This window comes from Tachyglossus aculeatus, chromosome 21 (genome assembly GCF_015852505.1).
Source record: "Tachyglossus aculeatus isolate mTacAcu1 chromosome 21, mTacAcu1.pri, whole genome shotgun sequence".
NCBI lineage: Eukaryota > Metazoa > Chordata > Mammalia > Monotremata > Tachyglossidae > Tachyglossus > Tachyglossus aculeatus.
In genome coordinates this window covers 14,077,678-14,101,366 of record NC_052086.1, presented here as the reverse complement: position 1 = coordinate 14,101,366, position 23,689 = coordinate 14,077,678, and the positions used below count along the sequence as shown (strand labels likewise).

The 23,689-nt window shown below is 47.3% G+C and overlaps 1 protein-coding gene across 2 annotated transcripts in view; it reads right to left on the bottom strand.

Annotated features, from left to right (window-relative positions):
- Positions 1-19,980: 19,980 nt before the first annotated feature.
- ITGAL (integrin subunit alpha L) overlaps positions 19,981-23,689 on the bottom strand; it is a 39,592-nt gene continuing 35,883 nt past the window's right edge. For both annotated transcript variants that reach the window (XM_038763379.1, XM_038763381.1), the window contains exons 30-31: positions 21,309-21,419; positions 19,981-20,599 (exon numbers count right to left, since the gene is read on the bottom strand). In XM_038763379.1, coding sequence (XP_038619307.1) covers positions 20,432-20,599; positions 21,309-21,419 — 279 coding nt within the window. In that variant the 3' untranslated portion in view covers positions 19,981-20,431. The remainder of the gene's footprint in view (positions 20,600-21,308; positions 21,420-23,689) is intronic.

The following is a 23,689-nucleotide window of genomic DNA, read 5'->3' as shown; positions in this document are numbered from 1 at the left end:
TGTGACCTTGGGCATGTCACTTCACTTCTCTGAGCCTCAGTTACCTCATCTGTAAAAATGGGGATTAAGACCGTGAGCCCTCCGTGGGACAACTTGATCACATTGTATCCCCCCAGCGCTTAGAACAGTGCTTTGTACGTAGTAAGCACTTAACAAATCAATCAATCAATCGTATTTATTGAGCACTTAGTGTGTGCAGAGCACTGTACTAAGCGCTTGGGAAGTACAAGTTGGCAACATATAGAGACGGTCCCTACCCAACAGTGGGCTCACAGTCTAGAGGAGTGGGCTTGCCATTATTATTATTTTTATTATTAAGTTGTCCCACGGGGGGCTCGCAGTCTTCATCCCCATTTTACAGATGAGGTAACTGAGGTGCCGAGAAGTGAAGTGACTTGCCCAAGGTCACACAGCAGACATGTGGCGGAGCCGGGATTCGAACCCACGACCTCTGACCCCAAAGCCCGGGCTCTTTCCACTGAGCCACGCTGCTTCTCTAAGGGAAGTGAGGTGAGGCTCAGAGAAGTGAAGTGACTCGCCCAAAGTCACACAGCTGATAAGTGGCGGAGCCGGGATTAGAACCCACGACCTCCGACTCCCAAGCCCGGGCTCTTTCCACCGTGCCATGCTGTTTCTCTATTCATTCGTTCATTCAGTCGTATTTATTGAGGAGACAAGGGCAGAAACTCAAGTTTTTAGTGTGTGGAAGAAAGCAATGGTAAACCACTTCCGTATTTTTTTGCCAAGGAAACTCTATGGACGTTCATACCAGAACCACCACGGATGAAGATGGGACATTCTGGAGAAAATGTGTCCGTGGAATCGCCGTGGGTCGGAAACGACGGCCTTTGACGGCAACAAGAGCCCTTAGACACTGGAATCAATTTGGGTAGAGGTAGATTCCCCTTTTCTAGCTGGGCAAGAGGGGCCATGGTAACTTTGGCCCGCCTTCTCTCTGCCTCAGTTACCTCATCTGTAAAATGGGGATTAAGATGAGCCCCACGTGGGACAACCTGATCACCTTGTATTCCCCCCAGCGCTTAGAACAGTGCTTTGCACATAGTAAGCGCTTAACAAATGTCATTATTATTATTATTATTATTATTGTTGTTGTTATTATTATAGTAAGCGCTCAATAAATACGATTGAATGAATGAAGATGGAACATTCTGGAGAAAATGTGTCCGTGGAATCACCGTGGGTGGGAAACAACGGCATTTGACGGCAACAAGAGCCCTTAGACACCGGAATCAATTTGGGTAGAGGTAGATTCCCCTTTTCTAGGTGGGCAAGAGGGGCCATGGTAACTTTGGCCTGCCTTCTCTCTGCCTCAGTTACCTCATCTGTAAAATGGGGATTAAGATGAGCCCCACGTGGGACAGCCTGATCACCTTGTATCCCCCCAGCGCTTTGAACAGTGCTTTGCACATAGTAAGCGCTTAACAAATACCATGATTATTATTATTATTATTATAGTAAGTGCTCAATAAATACGATTGAATGAAGATGGAACATTCTGGAGAAAATGTGTCCGTGGAATCACCGTGGGTCGGAAATGATGGCATTTGACGGCAACAAGAGCCCTTAGACACTGGAATCAACTTGGGTAGAGGTAGATTCCTCTTTTCTAGCTGGGCAAGAGGGGCCATGGTAACTTTGGCCTGCCTCTAGACTGTGAGCCCGCTGTTGGGGAGGGACTGTCTCTATATGTTGCCAACTTGTACTTCCCAAGCGCTTAGTACAGTGCTCTGCACACAATAAGTGCTCAATAAAAATGATTGAAGGAATGAATATCTCATCCGGGCACACCTGAACACCAGGGTCTTTGGGGATCATAATGATAACAATGATGGTATTTGTTAAGCGCTTACTATGTGCCAAGCACTGTTCTAAGCACAGGGGTAGATAGGAGGTAATCAAGTTGTACCACGTGGGGCTCACAGTCTTAATCCCCATTTTCCAGAAGAGGTAACTGAGGCACAGGGAAGTTAAGTGACTCGCTCAGAGTCACACAGCTGACAAGGGAGCCCACTGTTGGGTGGGGACCATCTCTATATGTTGCCAACTTGTACTTCCCAAGCGCTTAGTCCAGTGCTCTGCACACAGTAAGCTCTCAATAAATACGACTGAATGAATGAATGAAAAGTGGTGGAGCTGGGATTAGAACCCACGACCTCTGACTCTCAAGCCGGGGCTCTATCATTCATTCATTCAATCGTATTTATTGAGCACTTACTGTGTGCAGGGCACTGGACTAAGCTCTATCTACTAAGCCCTGCTGCTTCTAGCCATAATAGTCACTGTAGTATTTGTTCACCACTTACACTGTGCCAAACACTGAGCTGAGAGCGAGGGTAGATACAAGATAGTCAAGTCATTCATTCAATCGTATTTATTGAGTGCTTACTGTGTGCAGAGCACTGTACTAAGGGCTTGGGAAGTCCAAGTTGGCAACATCTAGAGACGGTCCCTACCCAACAGCGGGCTCACAGTCTAGAAGGGGGAGACGGACAACAAAACCAAACATATAAACCAAATAAAATAAATAGAATAATATGTACAAGTAAAAAATAAACAAAAAATAGAGTAATAAATATGTACAAATATATATACATATATACAGGTGCTGTGGGGGGGGGAAGGAGGTAAGATGGGGGATGGGGAGGGGGAGAGGAAGGAGGGGGCTCAGTCTGGGAAGGCCTCCTGGAGGAGGTGAGCTCTCAGTAGGGCTTTGAAGGGAGGAAAAGAGTCAGATACACTGCCTGCCTTCCCGGGGGCTCACCATCTAGGTAGGAGGGAGAATAGATATCGAACTCCCACATTACAGATGAGGAAACTGAGGCACAGTGACTGGTGGAGACCCCGATCTTCTTTTGCCTTCGCTGACGGCTAGCTATCCTCCCTTTCCCCGGGGTCACCGGTTCCTCGTTCTTTCCAGCCATCGACAGCCGAGAATCATCTCAGCTGCAGAAGCAGCGTGGCTCAGTGGAAAGAGCCCGGCCTTTGGAGTCAGAGGTTGTGGGTTCAAATCCTAGCTCCGCCACTTGTCAGCTGGGTGACTCTGGGCAAGTCACTTCGCTTCTCTGGGCCTCAGTTCCCTCATCTGGAAAATGGGGATGAAGACTGTGAGCCCCCCGTGGGACCTCCTGATCACCTTGTAACCTCCCCAGCGCTTAGAACAGTGCTTGGCACATAGTAAGCACTTAATAAATATTATTATTATTATTATTATTATTATCTGCCCCAGCCCCTCTTCTCCCTTTCTTCTCTCCCTCTCCTCGCCCCTCCAGCTCCACCCGCTGCCATTCTCCTACTCCCTACACCTTTCTCCCTGACTTGCCCCTTTACTCCAAGAAAGATAGAATCAATTTAAAAGGCAAAATAAGCTCCACCTCCCCCGAGTTTCAATTAGCAACCCCCCGAATACATAATAATAATAATAATAATAATAGTAATATTTGCTAAGTGCTTAATATGTGCCCAGCACTGTTTCAAGAGCTGGAGTAGATACAAGTTAATCAGCTTGGACACAGTCCCTGTTCCGTATAATAATAATGATAGCATTTATTAAGCGCTTACTATGTGCAAAGCACTGTTCTAAGCACTGGGGAGGTTACAAGGTGATCAGGTTGCCCCACAGGGGGCTCACAGTCTTAATCCCCATTTTACAGATGTGGTAACTGAGGCACAGAGAAGTTAAGTGACTTGCCCAAAGTCACACAGCTGACAATTGGCAGAGCCGGGATTTGAATCCACGACCTCTGACTCCAAAGCCCGGGCTCTTCCACGGAGCCACGCCCATAAAATAATAATAATAATAATAAAAATAATAATAGCATTTGTTAAGTGCATACTGTGTTAGAGAAGCATCGTGGCTTGACTGGAAAGAGCCTGGGCTTGGAAGACAGAGGTTGTGAGTTCTAATCCCGGCTCTGCAATTTGTCAGCTGTGTGACTTTGGGCCAGTCACTTAACTTCTCTGGGCCTCAGTTATCTCATCTGTAAAATGGGGATTAAGACTGTGAGCCCCACGTGGGACAACCTCATTACCTTGTATCAACCCCAGTGCTCGGCACATAGCGCTTTACAAATACCATCATTATTATTATTGTTATGTGCCAAGCACTGTTCTAAACGCTGTGGGGGGATACAAGGTAGTCAGGTTGTCCCACATGGGCTCACATTCTTAATCCCCATTTTACAGATGAGGTAACTGAGGCACAGGGAAGTTAAATGACTTGCCCAAAGTCACACAGCTGACAACTGGCGGAGCCAGGATTAGAACCCATGACCTCTGACTCCCAAGCCCGGGCTCTTCCACTGAGACACGCTGCTTCTCCAAGGGGGGCTTACAATCTTAATCTCCATTTTACAGAGTCATTCATTCATTCAATCGTATTTATTGAGCGCTTACTGTGTGCAGAGCACTGGACTAAGCGCTTGGGAAGTACAAATCGGCAACATATAGAGGCGGTCCCTACCCCACAGTGGGCTCACAGTCTAGAAGGGGGAGACAGAGAACAAAACGAAACAAGTAGACAGGTGTCAATACCATCAGAATAAATAGAATTACAGCTATATGCACATCATTAATAAAATAAAGTAATAAATATGTACAAATATATACAACTGCTATGGGGAGGGGAAGGGGGTAGGGTAGGGGGGTGATGGGAACTAGACTGTGAGCCGACCTTTGGGTAGGGACCATCTCTATATGTTGCCAACTTGGACTTCCCAAGCGCTTAGTACAGTGCTCTGCACACAGTAAGTGCTCAATAAATACAATTGAATCATCATCATCATCAATCGTATTTATTGAGCGCTTACTGTGTGCAGAGCACTGGACTAAGCGCTTGGGAAGTACAAATTGGCAACATATAGAGACAGTCCCTACCCAACAGTGGGCTCACAGTCTAAAAGGGGGAGACAGAGAACAAAACCAAACATACTAACAAAATAAAATAAATAGAATAGATATGTACACGTCAAATAGAGTAATAAATATGTACAAAAAAATAAATGAGTGAATGGGGAGGGGAGGAGGAGAGGAATGGGGGGGCTCAGTCTGGGAAGGCCTTCTGGAGGAGGGGAGCTCAGAGAAGTTAAATAATAACAATAATAATAATGATAGCATTTATTAAGCGCTTACTATGTGCAAAGCACTTACTATGTGCAAAGCACTGTTCTAAGCGCTGGGGAGGTTAACAAGGTGATCAGGTTGTCCCACCGGGGGCTCACAGTCTTCATCCCCATTTTACAGATGAGGGAACTGAGGCCCAGAGAAGTGAAGTGACTTGCCCCAAGTCACACAGCTGATAAGTGATGGAGCCGGGATTTGAACCCATGACCTCTGACTCCAAAGCCCGAGCTCTTTCCACTGAGCCACGCTGCTTCCCCCAAATGACTTACCCAAGGTCACACAGCAGACATGTGATGGAGCTGGGATCGGAACCCAGGTCCTTCTGACTTCTGAATCAGGGCTGCGTCTGGCTTATCTAGGCTCTAGGGAAGCATCATCATCAATCGTATTTATTGAGCGCTTACTATGTGCAGAGCACTGTACTAAGCGCAGTGTGGAAGCAGTGTGGTCTAGTGGCTAGAGCCCGGGCCTGGGTTCTAATCCCGTCGGTGCCACTGGTCTGCTGTGCGATCCGGGTTAAGTCGCTTCACTTCTCTGTGCCTCAGTTCCCTCTATATCTCAAAGCTCGGGCTTTGGAGTCAGAGGTCATGGGTTCAAATCCCGGCTCCACCACTTATCAGCTGGGTGACTTTGGGCAAGTCACTTCACTTCTCTGGGCCTCAGTTCCCTCATCTATAAAACGGGGGATGAAGACTTTGAGCCCCACGTGAGACATGGACTGTTTCCAATCTGATTAGCTCGTATCTTATCCAGCGGTTAGTACGGTGCCCGGCACATAGTAAGAGCGTAACAAATACCTTAAATAGAATAGGGAAGCAGCGTGGCTCAGCGGGAAGAGCCCGGGCTTTGGAGTCAGAGGTCGTGGGTTCAAATCCCGGCTCTGCCCCTTGTCAGCTGTGTGACCTTGGGCAAGTCACTTACCTTCTCTAGGCCTCAGTTCCCTCATCTGGAAAATGGGGATGAAGACTGTGAGCCCCCCGTGGGACAACCTGATTATCTTGTATCTACCCCAGTGCTTAGAACGGTGCTTGGCACATAGGAAGCGCTTAACAAATACCAACATTATTATTATTAATAGGGACAGGCTTATCTAGCTGCTGGGTACTGCTAATGCGATCAATCAATCAATCGTATTTATTGAGCGCTTACTGTGTGCAGAGCACTGGACTAAGCGCTTGGGAAGTACAAGTTGGCAACATAAAGAGATGGTCCCTACCCAAAGATAGTCCCTACGCAGATGGCATGCCGATAGTGAACTATCCGTCAATATTCCTGGCCCCTGCCTGGGATGGTTTAGGGACAGATCAGCCTGGAAGGTGGGAAGTTGGCCGACTTCTCCGTTTCTCCCCCTAGGACCCATCGCTGCGGATCTCGAAGAGGGTTAGAGAAGCGGCGTGGCTCAGTGGAAAGAGCCCGGGCTTTGAAGTCGGAGGTCATGGGTTCAAATCCCGGCTCCGCCAATTGTCAGCTGTGTGACTTTGGGCCAGTCACTTCACTTCTCTGGGCCTCAGTGACCTCATCTGGAAAATGGGGATTAAGACCGTGAGCCCCATGTGGGACAACCTGATCGCCTTGTATCCCCCCAGCGCTTAGAATGGTGCTTGGCATATAGGAAGCGCTTAACAAATACCATTATTATTATTAGAGAGAGGTGGAGGCGGAGAGATTGAGAGAGTGAGGCGGAGAGGGAAGGGAGGGACCGGGAGAGATGGAATGGAGCAAAATCACCGTGGAGAGGGCCGCGGTCGAAGGCGACCAGCCGGAGAAGAGGAGGGATGGAGCCAGGGTGGTGACGGAGCGGGAAGGCGAGCAGCAGAAAATTCATCACTTTAGCAGGGGTGGTCCAACCTGAGCCTCGACTCCATCCGGGATGCCCGGCCAGTTCCTGCATATGTTGCCAACTTGTACTTCCCAAGCGCTTAGTCCAGTGCTCTGCACACAGTAAGCGCTCAATAAATACGATTGATTGATTGATTGCAAGCCCTGGCCCTCCACCTCATCGGGAGCCCTCTAGACTTTAAGCTCATTAATAATAATAATAATAATTATTATTATTATTATCTCTGTCTCCCCCTTTTAGACTGTGAGCCCACTGTTGGGTAGGGACTGTCTCTATATGTTGTCAACTTGTACTTCCCAAGAGCTTAGTACAGTGCTCTGCACACAGTAAGCACTCAATAAATATGACTGATGATGATGATGATGATGATGATAATAATAATGATGATATTTGTTAAGCGCTTACTATATGTGAAGCACTGTTCGAAGCACTGGGGTCGATACGAGGTAATCAGGTGGTCCCACGAGGGGCTCACAGTCTTCATCCCCATTTTATAGTTGTTAAGTGATCTATCTATATCTATATCTCTCTATATAAGCACGGAGGCACAGAGGAGTGAAGTGACTTGCCCAAAGTCGCCCAGCTGATAAGTGGCAGAGCCGGGATTAGAACCCATGACCTCTGACTCCAAAGCCCGGGCTCTTTCCACTGAGCCACGCTGCTTCTCATTGTGGGCAGGGATCGGGTCTACCAACTCTGTTCTATTGGACTCTCCCAAGCACTCAGTACAGTGCTCTGCACGTAGTAAGCGCTCAATAAATACCAATGATTGATCTATTGATTGAGCCTACAGCCTCAGGAGCCCAGGGCCAGCATGGCGTAGCGGATACAGCACAGGGCTGGGAGTCGGAAGGTCATGGGTTCGAATTCCGGCTCGGCCATGTGTCTGCTGAGTGGCCTTGGGCAAGTCACTTCACTTCTCTGTGCCTCAGTTCCCTCATCTGTAAAATGGGGATTGAGACGCTGAGGCCCACATGGGACAGGGACTGTGTGCAACCCAATTTGCTTGTATTCACCTCAGTGCTTAGTACAGTGGCTGGGACAACGTAAACACTTAACAAATACCACAATTATGATTATTATTATTATTGGTAGTCTTAGCCTGAGGGGCCAGAGCCTATAGGAGCCACAGATGCCCTCCCCCGTTTTCCCTTCTTAGCTGACCTCTTTCAGGGTCCCAGATTTTTTGAGGGACAGATCTATCTTCAAAATTCCAAAATTGGGATGCTCCCCCCCCAAAAAAAATTGCAATTGTTCCACTAAAATCAGAAGCCCCGGTCATCTATAGCTATAATTCTATTTGTTCATTCATTCAATCGTATTTATTGAGTGCTTACTGGGTGCAGAGCACTGTACTAAGCACTCCGATGATTTTGACACCTATCTCCACGTTTCGTTTTGTTGTCTGTTTCCCCCTTCTAGACTGTGAGCCCGTTGTTGGGGCTCTCTATGTTGCCGACTTGTAATAATAATAATAATAATAATAATAATAATAATAATAGCATTTGTTAAGCGCTTACTGTCTGCCAAGCACTGTTCTAAGCGCTGGGGAGGTTACAAGGTGATCAGGTTGTCCCACAGGGGGCTCACAGTCTTAATTCCCATTTTACAGATGAGGGAACTGAGGCACAGAGAAGTTAAGTGACTTGCCCAAGGTCACACAGCAGACATGTGGCGGAGCCGGAATTTGAACCCATGACCTCTGACTCCAAAGCCCGGGCTCTTTCCACTGAGCCATGCTACTTCTCTGTACTTCTCTTGTACTTCCCAAGCGTTTAGTCCAGTGCTCTGCACAGAGTAAGCGCTCAATAAATACGATTGAATGAATGAACCTCATGGATGGTAAGCCCCCTGAGGGGCAGGAATCATGTCTCCATTCTCACTTGGGTATTCTTTCCCAGCACTTAGTACAGTGCTCTACACGCATTAAGTGCTTACTACAGCCTATACGGCTGCAGCCTACTGGAAAGAGCACAGGCTTGAAAGTCAGAAGACCTGGGTTCTAATTCCAACCCTGCCACTTCTCTATTGTGTGACCTTGGAAAAGTCACTTCACTTCTAAAATAAATAGAATAGATAAGTACAAGTAAAATAAATAAATAAATAACTAGAGTAATAAATAAATAAATAACTAGAGTAATAATAAATAACTAGCTGACAGTCTAGAGGGGAGAGACGGGCATTAATAGAAATAAATATATTACAGATATGTTCACAAGTCCCGTGGGACTGGGAGGGAGAAGTACTACGCTCTTACTTGGGAACTACAATACAACAATAAACAGACGCATTCCGGGCCCACAATAAGCTGACAGTCTAGAGCGGGGAGACGGGCATTAATAGAAATAAATATATTACAGATATGTTCACAAGTCCTGTGGGGCTGGGAGGGAGAAGTAATACGCTCTTACTTGGGAACTACAATACAACAATAAGCAGACGCATTCCCGGCCCAATCAATCAATCAATCATATTTATTGAGCGCTTACTGTGTGAAGAGCACTGTACTAAGCACTTGGGAAGTCCAAGTTGGCGACATATAGAGACAGTCCCTACCCAACAGTGGGCTCACAGTCTAAAAGGGGGAGACAGAGAACAAAACCAAACATACTAACAAAATAAAATAGAATAGATATGTACAAGTAAAATAAATAAATAAATAACTAGAGTAATAAATAAATAAATAAGCAGAGTAATAATAAATAACTAGCTGACAGTCTAGAGCGGGGAGACGGGTGTTAATAGAAATAAGTATATTACAGATATGTTCACAAGTCCTGTGGGGCTGGGAGGGAGAAGTACTACGCTCTTACTTGGGAACTACAATACAACAATAAACGGCCCACAGTGAGCTGACAGTCTAGAGGGGGGAGACGGGCATTAAGAGAAATAAATATATTACAGATATGTTCACAAGTCCTGTGGGGCTGGGAGGGAGAAGTACTACGCTCTTACTTGGGAACTACAATACAACAATAAACGGACGCATTCCGGGCCCACAACGAGCTGACAGTCTAGAGGGGGGAGACGGGCATTAATAGAAATAAATATATTACAGATATGTTCACAAGTCCTATGGGGCTGGGAGGGAGAAGTACTACGCTCTTACTTGGGAACAACAATAAACGGATGCATTCCGGGCCCACAACAAGCTGACAGTCTAGAGGGGGGAGACGGGCATTAATAGAAATAAATATATTACAGATGTGTTCACAAGTCCTGTGGGGCTGGGAGGGAGAAGTACTTCGCTCTTACTTGGGAACAACAATAAACGGATGCATTCCGGGCCCACAACGAGCTGACAGTCTAGAGGGGGGAGACGGGCATTAATAGAAATAAATATATTACAGATATGTTCCCAAGTCCTGTGGGGCTGGGAGGGAGAAGTACTATGCTCTTACTTGGGAACTACAATACAACGATAAACGGACGCATTCCGGGCCCACAATGAGCTGACAGTCTAGATTGGGGAGACGGGCATTAATAGAAATAAATATATTACAGATATGTTCACAAGTCCTGAGGGGCTGGGAGGGAGAAGTACTACGCTCTTAATTGGGAACTACAATACAACAATAAACAGATGCATTCCGGGCCCACAACGAGCTGACAGTCTAGAGGAGGGAGACGGGCATTAAGAGAAATAAATATATTACAGATATGTTCACAAGTCCTGTGGGGCTGGGAGGGAGAAGTACTACGCTCTTACTTGGGAACTACAATACAACAATAAACAGACGCATTCCGGGCCCACAACGAGCTGACAGTCTAGAGGGGGGAGACGGGCATTAATAGAAATAAATATATTACAGATATGTTCACAAGTCCTGTGGGGCTGGGAGGGAGAAGTACTACGCTCTTACTTGGGAACTACAATACAACAATAAACAGACGCATTCCGGGCCCACAACGAGCTGACAGTCTAGAGGGGGGAGACGGGCATTAATAGAAATAAATATATTACAGATATGTTCACAAGTCCTATGGGGCTGGGAGGGAGAAGTACTACACTCTTACTTGGGAACTACAATACAACAATAAACGGACGCATTCCCGGCCCACAGCGAGCTGATGGTCTAGAGGGGGGAGACAGGCATTAATAGAAATAAATATATTACAGATATGTTCACAAGTCCTGTGGGGCTGGGAGGGAGAAGTACAACGCTCATACCCCGGTGTTTAAAAATAGCAAAGAACCGCACTGAGAGGTGGCAGGCTCTGGGGAGGAGTCAGGCAAAGAGGACTCACAGGGGAATCTATGATTCCTCGGAGAAAACTGACCAAGAGATCAGGAGCTAAACTACGAGGAGCAGTATATTTTAGGGGTTATAATAATGATGGCATTTATTAAGCGCTTACTATGTGCAAAGCACTGTTCTAAGCGCTGGGGAGGTTACAGGGTGATCAGGTTGTCCCCCGGGGGACTCACAGTCTTCATCCCCATTTTACAGATGAGGTCACTGAGGCCCAGAGAAGTGAAGTGACTTGCCCAAAGTCACACAGCTGACAAATGGCAAAGCCAGGATCGGAATCCATGACCTCTGACTCCCAAGCCCGGCCTCTTTCCATTAAGCCACGTTATGCTCAATAGAGAAGCAGCATGGCTCAGTGGAAAGACCCCGGGGTTGGGAGTCAGGGTTCAAGGGATCTAATCCCGGCTCTGCCGCTTGTCAGTTGTGTGACTTTGGGCAAGTCACTCCACTTCTCTGGGCCTCAGTTCCCTCATCTGGAAAATGGGGATGAAGACTGTGAGCCCCCCGTGGGACCACCTGATTACCTTGTATCTACCCCAGTGCTTAGAACAGTGCTTCACACATAGTAAGCCCTTAGACTGTGAGCCCGTTGGGTAGGGACCGTCTCTAGATGTTGCCGACTTGCACTTCCCAAGTGCTTAGTACAGTGCCCTGCACACAGTAGGCGCTCAATAAATACGATTGAATGAATGAACGAACAAATACTATCATTATTATTGTTGTTATTATTATTATTATGTGGGACAACCTGATTCCCTTTTAACCCCCCCACAATAATAATAACAATAATGATGGCATTTGTTAAGTGCTTACTATGTGCCAAGCACTGTTCTAAGCGCTGGGGGGTTACAAGGTGATCAGGTTGTCCCACGTGGGGCTCACAATCTGCATCCCCATTTTACAGATGAGGTAACTGAGGCTCAGAGAAGTGAAGTGACTTGCCCAAGGTCACACAGCAGACATGTGGCGGAGCCGGGATTTGAACCCATGACCTCTGACTCCAAAGCCCGGGCTCTTTCCACTGAGCCACGCTGCTTCTTAGCACTTAGAACAGTGCTTGGCACATGATAAGCGTTTAACAAATGTCATTATTATTATTACTATTATTGCTATTATTAATAAACACGATTGACTGACTGATTGATTGATTAAGTAAAACCAATAACAAGCTGCCCAGGCCGCTTTCAACCCAAGGTGTCATATTCCTTTTCACCACCAGGTGGAGGAATAAAGTTGTGAGCGACCTCGAAGACAACAATTCTTCCAAGTCTTCACCTGGGGATAATAATGATAATAATAATAATAATAATAATAATAATAATAATAATAATAACGACATTTATGAAGCGCTTACTATGTGCAAAGCACCGTTCTAAGCGCCGGGGGGGTTACAAGGTGATCAGGTTGTCCCACGGGGGGCTCACAGTCTTAACCCCCATTTTACAGATGAGGGAACTGAGGCACAGAGAATAATAATAATAATGATGATGGCATTTATTAAGCACTTACTATGTGCAAAGCACCATTCTAAGCACTGGGGAGGTTACAAGGTGATCAGGTTGTCCCACGGGGGGCTCACAGTCTTCATCCCTATCTTACAGATGAGGTATCTGAGGTACAGAGAAGTTAAGTGGCTTGCCCAAGGTCACACAGCTGACGAGTGGCAGGGCTGGGATTCAAACCCATGACCTCTGACTCCCAAGCCCGTGCTCTTTCCACTGAGCCATACTGCTTCTCCACTTCTTCTAGATTGTGAGCCCACTGTTGGATAGGGACCGTCTCTATATGTTGCCAACTTGTATTCCCAAGCGCTTAGTACAGTGCTCAGCACACAGTAAGCGCTCAATAAATACAATTGATTTATTCTCCAACTTAACAAATACTTATAATAACAATAATAATAATAATAATGGCATTTATTAAGCGCTTACTATGTGCAAAGTACTGTTCTAATTATCGTTATTATTATTATTATTATTAGAACAGGTGGCCATCCCAGCAGCCGCTCTGCCTCACTAGCCCTTCCAAGTCTGGGTTGTGGAGCAAAGCCCTACTGAGAGCTCACCTCCTCCAGGAGGCCTTCCCAGACTGAGCCCCCTTTTTCCTCTTCCCCCCCATCCCCCCCGCCCTACCTCCTTCCCCTCCCCACAGCACCTGTATCTATGTTTGTGCAGATGTATTACTCTATTTATTTTACTTGGACATATTTACTATTCTATTTATTTTGTTAATAAGGTGCATCTAGCTTTATTTCTGTTTATTCCGATGATTTTGACACCTGTCCACATGTTTTGTTTTGTCGTCTATCTCCCCCTTGTAGCCTGTGAGCCTGTTGTCGGGTAGGGGCCCTCTCTATATGTTGCCGACTTGTACTTCCCAAGCGCTTAGTACAGTGCTCTGCTCACAGTAAGCGCTCAATAAATACGATTGAATGAATGAATGACCTGAGTTTCTGATCCACAGGGGGCCGGAGCAGTGGGGAGAGTGTCCGCCCTCTCCATCTTCTCTCTCCTCCACTCCCTTCTCCCTTTTCTTTCTCTTCCACTCCCCTTCTCCCTTTGTCTGGCTCCATCCCAAGCAGTACAGCCTAGTAGATAGAGCCCGGGAAGCAGAAGGCCATGGGTTCGAATCCCAGCTCCACCACTTGTCTGCTCTGTGACCTTGGGCAAGCCGCTTCACTTCTCCGCGCCTCAGTTACCTCATCTGGAAATAACGGGGATTAAGAGGGTGACCCCAACGTGGGACAGGGACCGGGACCAGTGTGATCAACTCGTAGCTACCCCACTGCTTAGAACAGTGCTCAGCACATAGTAAGCGCTTAAATAACCATAATTAGTAGTGGGATCCCACGTGAGGAGACCAGGAATCTGGTGTTATCGACAAGTAGGGTGCAAAATCTAGGCAACCGGTGCAAATCGGCCGCAGGGTTCGAGAGCCCAAGGAGGTGACACAGATAGGAAAAATGACGCAGAGATATGAGTTCAGATAGAGCAATAAAGGAGGAAGGTGGCTACCTGCCCGTTCACCTTCCGAGCGAGGTACGAATGACAAGCATCCCTGATCCCATTCCCGGCTGTTTCTTTTATTGAGTCACAGCAATACGGGAGCGAGCAATGGGAACTTTAGGGAACCAATTAGGACCAACAGGATGGTTGTAAATTCTCATTAGTCTCTGTTCTCACAGCCTTGTACAGACGGGAGTTACTTGTTATCTACCCCGCGACCTCGCAGAGACAGGTGTTACTTGTTACTGGCCTGAAGACACTCTGTTGTCGAGCCTTGCGTAAAATACAAAAAAGGGGTTGTTCTCTCGGCCTGCACAAAATGGAGGGTTACTGTCGGTATGCACAAAATGGAGTCAGTCATGTCAAGTCCGCTAGTGGACAACACTGGTCACCTGATTGCAGCAGTCTAGGCTGGGCAGAGGGACCAGCAGGGGTGCCCACTGTTGGGTAGGGACCGTCTCTATATGTTGCCAACTTGGACTTCCCAAGCGCTTAGTACAGTGCTCTGCACACAGTAAGCGCTCAATAAATACAATTGATTGATTGATTGTTTGAGGAGGAGGAGTCTAACCAGCCTCATCTCTCTGGACCATCTACTGTGGGCCAGGGGATGAATCCCCAGATCAGGAATCAGCCCCCTCCTTCCTCTCCCCCTCGTCCCCCTCTCCATCCTCCCCACCTTACCTCCTTCCCCTCCCCACAGCACCTGTATAAATGTATATATGTTTGTACATATTTATTACTCTATTTATTTTACTTGTACATATTTATTCTATTTATTTTATTTTGTTAATATGTTCTGTTTTGTTGCCTGTCTCCCCCTTCTAGACTGCGAGCCCGCTGTTGGGTAGGGACCGTCTCTATATGTTGCCAACTTAGACTTCCCAAGCGCTTAGTACAGTGCTCTGCACACAGTAAGCGCTCAATAAATACGACTGAATGAATGAATGAATGAATGAATGAGTGGTTGGGAGGCTGCAAGCCAGAGTGGGTATGGCGGAAATAATTGTCATGAATCGGGGTAGTTGTTCAGCACTTACTATGTGCCAGGCACTGTTCTAAGCGCTGTTCTAAGTTCATTCATTCATTCATTCAATCGTATTTACTGAGCACTTACTGTGTGCAGAGCACTGTACTAAGCGCTTGGGAAGTACAAGTTGGCAACATATAGAGACAGTCCCTACCCAACAGTGGGCTCACAGTCTAGAAGATACAGGATCATCACAGAAGCAGTGTGGCTCAGTGGAAAGAGCCCGGGTTTGGGAGTCAGAGATCATGGGTTCTAATCCCGGCTCCACCACTTGTCATCTGTGTGACTTTGAGCAAGTCACTTCACTTCTCTGTGCCTCAGTTACCTCATCTGGAAAATGGGGATGAAGACTGTGAGCCCCTCGTGGGACAACCTGATCACCTTGTATCCACCTCAGAGCTTAGAACAGTGCTGTGCACATAGTAAGCATTTAACAAATGCCATCATTATTATTATTATCATCAGGTCAGACATGGTCCCTGTCCTTTAAAGGGCTCGCAGTTGAAGTAGCAGAGGGAACAGGTATTGAATTTACGTTTTACAGATGAGGTAACTGATGCCCAGAGAAATGAAGTGCCTTTGCTGAATGTTCCCCAGCAGGAAAGTGGAAGATCTGGGTTTAGTGCCTAGGTCCTCTGATTCCCAGGCTGGGGCTCTTTACAGGAGGCTGTGATTTTAAAAAAAATGGTATTTGTTCAGTGTTTTATTACGTGCCAGGCTCTCTACTCAGTGCAGGGGTAGAAACAAGCTGGACATTATTTATTTTACATATTGTAAAATATTGTACATATTTAGATATTGTACATATCTATTCTATTTATTTTATTTTGTTAGTATGTTTGGTTTTGTTCTCTGTCTCCCCCTTTTAGACTGTGAGCCCACTGTTGGGTAGGGACTGTCTCTATATGTTGCCAACTTGTACTTCCCAAGCACTTAGTCCAGTGCTCTGCACACAGTAAGCACTCAATAAATACGATTGATTGATTGATTGTGAGCCCACTGTTGGGTAGGGACTGTCTCTATATGTTGCCAGCTTGTACTTACCAAGCGCTTAGTACAGTGCTCTGCACACAGTAAGCGCTCAGTAAATACAATTGATTGATTGATTGGACACAGCCCCTATCCCACGTGGGGCTCACAGTCTCCATTCCCATTTTCCAGATAAGGTAACTGAGGCCCAGAGAAGTGAAGTGACTCGCCCAGGGTCACACTGCAGACCAGTGGCAGAGCAGGGATTAGAACCCAGGACCTTCTGACTCTGGGCTCTATCCACTAGGCCATGCTGCTTCTCTGATAATAATAATAATAATAATGTTGGCATTTGTTAAGTGCTACTATGTGCAAAGCACTGTTATAAGTGCTGGGAGGGTACAAAGTGATCAGGTTGTCCCACGTGGGGCTCACAGTCTTAATCCCCATTTTACAGATGAGGTAACTGAGGCTCAGAGAAGTTAAGTGACTTACCCAAGGTCACACAGCAGACATGTGGCAGAGCCAGGGTGATCTCAGAAAAGACAGATCATATCTAGAGAAGATGTGATCATAGAGAAGCAGCATGGCTCCGTGGAAAGAGCCCGGGCTCTGGAGTCAGAGGTCATGGGTTCAAATCCCGGCTCTGCCAGTTGTCAGCTGGGTGACTTTGGGCAAGTCACTTCGCTGGGCCTCAGTTATCTCATCTGAAAAATGGGGATTAAAACTGTGAGCGCCCCCCGTGGGACAACCTGATCTCCTTGTAATCTCCCCAGCACTTAGAACAGTGCTTTGCACATAGTAAGTGCTTAATAAATGCCATTATTATTATCTCAGGACTTCCTGAAACCACCCTTTCTCCACGGCTTTCAGGGAGTTCTATTTACTTATTTATTTATAACTCGTACATATCTATTCTATTTATTTTATTTTGTTAGTATGTTTGGTTTGGTTCTCTGTCTCCCCCTTTTAGACCGTGAGCCCACTGTTGGGTAGGGACTGTCTCTAGATGTTGCCAACTTGGACTTCCCAAGCGCTTAGTCCAGTGCTCTGCACACAGTAAGCGCTCAATAAATACGATTGATGATGATGATGATGAGGGAGTTTCGGTCTTTCTTTGCAAGCAGCCCCTCGGCAGTTATCTAATGCAAACCGTTAAGCAAGCACATTTCCCTCCTTCTCCCTCACAAGGGGGATTTCTTAAACACGAATGGTGGACAAGCACAACAGGATGTGGCTGTTGTGCGTCTCTCTTCAGGCGGGCGCACGCGCGATTTGAGCATCCTTGCGGTTGGGGAAAGTTGAGCAGGGGGTCCCCTGAACCCTGATTTGGGGGAGAATAATAATAATAATGGCATTTATTAAGCGCTTACTCTGTGCCAAGCACTGTTCTAACGCTGGGGAGGTTACAAGGTGATCAGGTGGTCCCACGGGGGGCTCACAGTCTTCATCCCCATTTGACAGATGAGGGAACTGAGGGACAGAGAAGTGAAGTGATTTGCCCAAAGTCACGCAGCGGACAATTGGCGGAGCCGGGATTTGAACCCATGACCTCTGGCTTCAAAGCCCGGGCTCTTTCCACTGAGCCACGCTGCAAAGAGGACGTGGGGGAGACTCAGAGCTGCATGAGGGCCCTGGAAGCTTCTTGAATGCTACTAGCGAGGCTCTGTGGAGAAAGCCCGGGCTTTGGAGTCAGAGGTCATGGGTTCAAATCCCGGCTCTGCCACATGTCTACTGTGTGACCTTGGGCAAATCACTTAACGTCTCTGAGCCTCAGTTACCTCATCTGTAAAATGGGGATGAAGACTGTGAGCCCCCCGTGGGGCAACTTGATCACCTTGTATCCACCCAGCGCTTAGAACAGTGCTTTGCACATAGTAAGCACTTAACAAATGCCATTATTATTATTATTATTAAGTATTGCCCCCAAGTAGAGAAGCAGTGTGGCTCAGGGGAAAGAGCACAGGCTTTGGAGTCAGAGGTCATGGGTTCAAATCCCAGCTCTGCCAACTGTCAGCTGTGTGACTTTGGGCAAGTCACTTCACTTCTCTGTGCCTCAGTTACCTCATCTGTAAAATGGGGATGAAAACTGTGAGCCCCCCGTGGGATAACCTGATCACCTTGTAACTTCCCCAGTGCTTAGAACAGTGCTTTACACATAGTAAGCGCTTAACAAATGCCATCATTATTATTATTATTATTATTATGAATCCCGGCTCTGCCACTTTTTTTTTTAATGACACATTAAGCACTTACTATGTGCAAAGCACTGTTCTAAGCACTGGGGAGTTTACTTACCTTGATTACCTTGTACCTACCCCAGCGCTTAGAACAGTGCTTTGCACATAGTAAGCACTTAACAAATACCAACATTATTATTATTATTATTATTTACAGTGTGATCAGGTTGTCCCACGGGGGGCTCACAGTCTTAATCCCCATTTTACAGATGAGGGAACTGAGGCACAGAGAAGTGAAATGATTTGCCCAAAGTCACACAGCGGACAATTGGCGGAGCAGGATTTGAACCCATGACTTCTGACTCCAAAGCCCGGGCTCTTTCCACTGAGCCATGCTGCTTCCCCTTGTCAGCTGTGTGACTTTGGGCAAGTCACTTCACTGCTCTGGGCCTCAGTTCCCTCATCTGTCAAATGGGGATTAAAACTGTGAGCCCCATGTGGGACAACCTGATCACCTTGTATCCCCCCCTAGCGCTTAGAACAGTGCTTTGCACATAGTAAGCGCTTAACAAATGCCATTATTATTATTATTATTATTATTACTACTACTACTACAACTAATAACAATATTTGTCATTATCTGGGTGCCAAGAACCACCTGTCTACTTGTTTTGTTTTGTTGTCTGTCTCCCCCTTCCAGACTGCGAGCCCATTGTTGGGTAGGGACCGTCTCTCTATGTTGCTGATTTGTACTTCTCAAGCGCTTAGTACAGCGCTCTGCACACCGAAGCGCTCAGTAAATACAACTGAATGAAAGAATGAATGCAAGCTAATCAGGTTGGACACAGTCCCTGTCCCACATGGGGCTCACAGTCTTCATTCCCGTTTTACAGATGAGGTCACCGAGGCCCGGAGAAGGTCAACGACTTGCCTAAGGTCTTCTAGACTGTGAGCCCGCTGTTGGGTAGGGACCGTCTCTCTATGTTGCCAACTTGTACTTCCCAAGTGCTTAGTACAGTGCTCTGCACACCAAAGCGCTCAATAAATACAATTGAATGAAAGAATGAATACAAGCTAATCAGATTGGACACAGTCCCTGTCCCACATGGGGCTCACAGTCTTCATTCCCGTTTTACAGATGAGGTCACCAAGGCCCGGAGAAGGTCAACGACTTGCCTAAGGTCTTCTAGACTGTGAGCCCGCTGTTGGGTAGGGACCGTCTCCAGACTGTACTTCCCAAGCGCTTAGTCCAGTGCTCTGCACACAGTAAGCGCTCAATAAATACGATTGAATGAATGAATAAGGTCACACAGCAGACGCTTGACAGAGCCGGGATTAGAGCCCAGGTCCTTCCGACTCCCAGCCCGTGGCCTATCCACCAGGCCATGACGGTTGCCACCTACCCCCATAACCAAGCAAGTAGAATTCGTCACTTGTTTCCCCGAGGAAAAGGGTTTGAGCGACTAGGAGACTAGGCGAGATGTAATTGGCAGGGATGAGGGCATGGAAGGGGCAGGGGGCCTAGGAAGTGAGAATTGTCATCTTTGTCAGCCCCTTCCAGTGATTCAGTCCACCTGTGGTTTATTTATTAAGCACCCACTGGGTACAGAGAATTGTACCAAACGCTTGGGAAATTACCAATAACCGGCTTCAAGAATCACATCACCTAAGGGTTGCGGGAGAGGGAAAAGAAACAAAGGGCCTCCAGGGCTTAGTTCCAACCATTCTGCCCTCCTTCGGCTTCTAGTCTCCGGTGCCAGTGGGAGGTTGGCATTTCACTTTGGCACCCGCTGCTCTCCCCGGTTCAGGGTAACACCCCCTTCATTCCTGCCTCCGGAATGCTCGGTAGGAGAGACTGAAGCTTCGGCACGGGCCCAGTGGAATCTGGGAGAGCCCTGGAGGAATCCGATCCCTGAACGGGCTGCTTGGCAATTTGAGACAAAGCGGCGTCTCTGTCCCCAGGCCTCAGGGAGGAGGAGAAGGAGACAAGTCTTCCCTGTTCATTCTGCGGGGGTTCAGGCACTGGGGGAGGCTTCTTCTCTGAGGAGCTCCGTGCAGCCGGGATCCACAGACTCCTCGGGCTCCTTGGGATCGGGAGTTCCTCCCTCTTCTCCTTCCTCTGCCCCATTCCCAGCGCTAGCGGCATCCATCTGCGCCTTCAAATCCCTTTTGAAGAAGCCACACTGCAAAAAGTGGGAGAAAAAGAGAGTGAGCGTGCAGAGCACTGTACTTAGCTCTTGGGATCGAGCACTGCAATGGAGTAGGAAGTCACCCAACCTGCCCACTTCGTTCCTCTAAAGCCGACGTTCTCACTGTACCTCCGTCTCCTGTCTCGCCGCCGACCCCTCGCCCACATCCTGCCTCTGGCCTGACATGCCCTCCATCCTCAAATCTGACAGACCATGGCTCTCCCCCTCTTCAAAGCGTTATTGAAGGCCTTCCCTCCCTCTTCTCCCACTCCCACTCCCTTCTGCATTGCCCTATCTCTCTCCCTTTATTCATCTCCCCCCGCCACAATCCCGCACTGCTTATGTCTGTACCTGTAATTTATTTATTTCAATCAATGTCGGTCTCCCCCTCTAGATTGTAAGCTCATTGTGGGCAGGGAAATGTATTTATTGTTCTACTGTACTCTCCCAAGAGCTTAGTAGAGTGCTCTGCACACAGTAAGCGCTCAATAAATACGATTGAATGAATCCCTACCCTCATGGAGCTTCCGAGAGACCCCCCCTCCCCACGCCGCCGCACATCCTTAAGAACCAGCAGCCACTCAGTGTGTCTCACTCAGCTGCTGCCTCTCTCCTCCCTACGACCTTCGGTCTCTTGATATGAATGCGTCTGTCACCCAGGGTCAGGCCCTCCCCACATCAGCCAGAGCGAAGCTCCTCTCACCTTATACAGAACTAGGAAGATCAGCAGCAGCAAAACTAGCCCCCCAATTCCACTCATTACATACAGGAGCAGCGCGTTCTTCTCGTACACCAGGTCTACTTCTGTGGTGATCTAATAACGAAGGTGACATTTGTTAAGTCAACCGATCGATCAGTCGTGCTTATTTGAGCACTTACTCTGGGCAGAGCGCTGTACTAAGTGCTTGGGAGAGTACGGGATTAGCAGGCACGTTCCCTGTCCATAGCGAGCTTACGGTCTAGAGGGTGAGACCGACGTTAAGATTCATTCATTCATTCCATCGGATTTGTTGAGCGCTTGCTGTATGCAAAGCACTGCAAAGCTTGGGAGAGCACAATATAAAAACAAAAAGATGCATTCCCTGCCCACAGTGAGCTCACAGTCTAGAGGGGGAGACAGACATTAATACACATTCATAAAGAAATAATGTATATATAAATATGTATATATGTGTGTATATGTATATATGTTTGTACGTATTTATTACTCAATTTATTTTTTTATTTTACTTGTACATATTTATTCTATTTATTTTATTTTGTTAATATGTTTTGTTTTGTTGTCTGTCTCCCCCCTTCTAGACTGTGAGCCCGCTGCTGGGTAGGGACCATCTCTAGATGTTGCCAACTTGTACTTCCCAAGCGCTTAGCACAGTGCTCTGCACACAGTAAGCACTCAATAAATACGATTGAATGAATGAGTGAATGAATAATAATAATAATAATGATGGTATTTGTTAAGCGCTTGCTATGTGCCAAGCACTGTTCTAAGAGCTGGGGTAGATATAGGGTAATCAGGTCATCTCATGTGGGGCTTGCAGTCTTAATCCCCACTTTACAGATGAGGGAACTGAGGCACAGAGAAGTTAAATGACTTGCCCAAAGTCACACAGTTGACTAGTGGCGGAGCTGAGATTAGAACCCATGACCTCTGACTCCTAAGCCCAAGCTCTTTCCACTAAGCCACGCTGCTTCTCATATAAACATATGTGCTGTGAATAAGTAATTTATAATAGGTAATTTAAAGATAGGTACAAAAGTGCTATGGGTTTGGGGGTGGGGTGCTCTGCCCCTGCTCTCTCTCCCTCCTTCCAGGCTTGTATCTCCTCCTGCCTTCAGGACATTTCCATCTGGATGTCTGCCCGCCATCTAAAACTCAATATGTCCAAGACTGAACTCCTTATCTTCCCTCCCAAACCCTGCCCTCTCCTTGACTTTCCCATCACTGTAGGCAGCACTACCATCCTTCCCATCTCACAAGCCCGCAACTTCGGTGTCATCCTCGACTCCACTCTCTCATTCACCCTACACATCCAATCCGTCACCAAAACCTGCCGGTCTCACCTCCGCAACATCGCCAAGATCCGCCCTTTCCTCTCCATCCATACCGCTACCTTGCTGGTTCAGTCTGTCCATCCTATCCCGACTGGATGACTGCATCGGCCTCCTCTCTGATCTCCCATCTTCCTGTCTCTCCCCTCTTCAGCCTATGCTGCCCGGATTATCTCTGTGCAGAAACGCTTTGGGCATATCACTTCCCTCCTCAAAAATCTCCAGTGGTTGCCTGTCAAATTACTAATCAAGCAAAAACTCCTCACCCTTGGCTTCAAGGCTGTCCATCCCCTCGCCCCCTCCTCCCTCACCTCCCTTCTCTCCTCCAGCCCAGCCCTCACCCTCCGCTCCTCTGCTGCCACTAACCTCCTCAATGGGCCTCGTTCTCGCCCATCCCGCCATCAACCCCCGGCCCACATCCTCCCCCTGGCCTGAAATGCCTTCCCTCCACACATCCGCCAAGCTAGCTCTCTTCCTCCCTTCAAAACCCTACTGAGAGCTCACCTCCTCCAGGAGGCCTCCCCAAACTGAGCCCCCTTTTTCCTCTCCTCCTCTCCATCCACCCTGCCCTACCTCCTTCCCCTCCCCATAACACTTGTATATATTTGTACAGATTTATTACTCTGTTTTACTTGCACATATTTACTATTCTATTTATTTTGCTAATGATGTGCATATCGCTGTAATTCTATTTATTCCGATGGTTTTGACACCTGTCTACGCGTTTTGCTTTGTGGTCTGTCTCCCCCTTCGAGACTGTGAGCCTGTTGTTGGGTAGGGACCGTCTCTATATGTTGCCGACTTGTCCTTCCCAAGCGCTTAGTCCAATGCTCTACACACAGCAAGCGCTCAATAAATACGATTGAATGAATGAACGAATGAATGCAATGTCCAAAGGCCACAGATTGAAGTGCACAGATGACCTGGAAGGGAGAGTGAGCGGGTAAAAGAAAATTTAATTGAGGAAGGCCTCCTGGGGGAGATGTGACCTCAGTAATGGTTTGAAGGTGGAGAGGGTGGAGGTTTGATGTA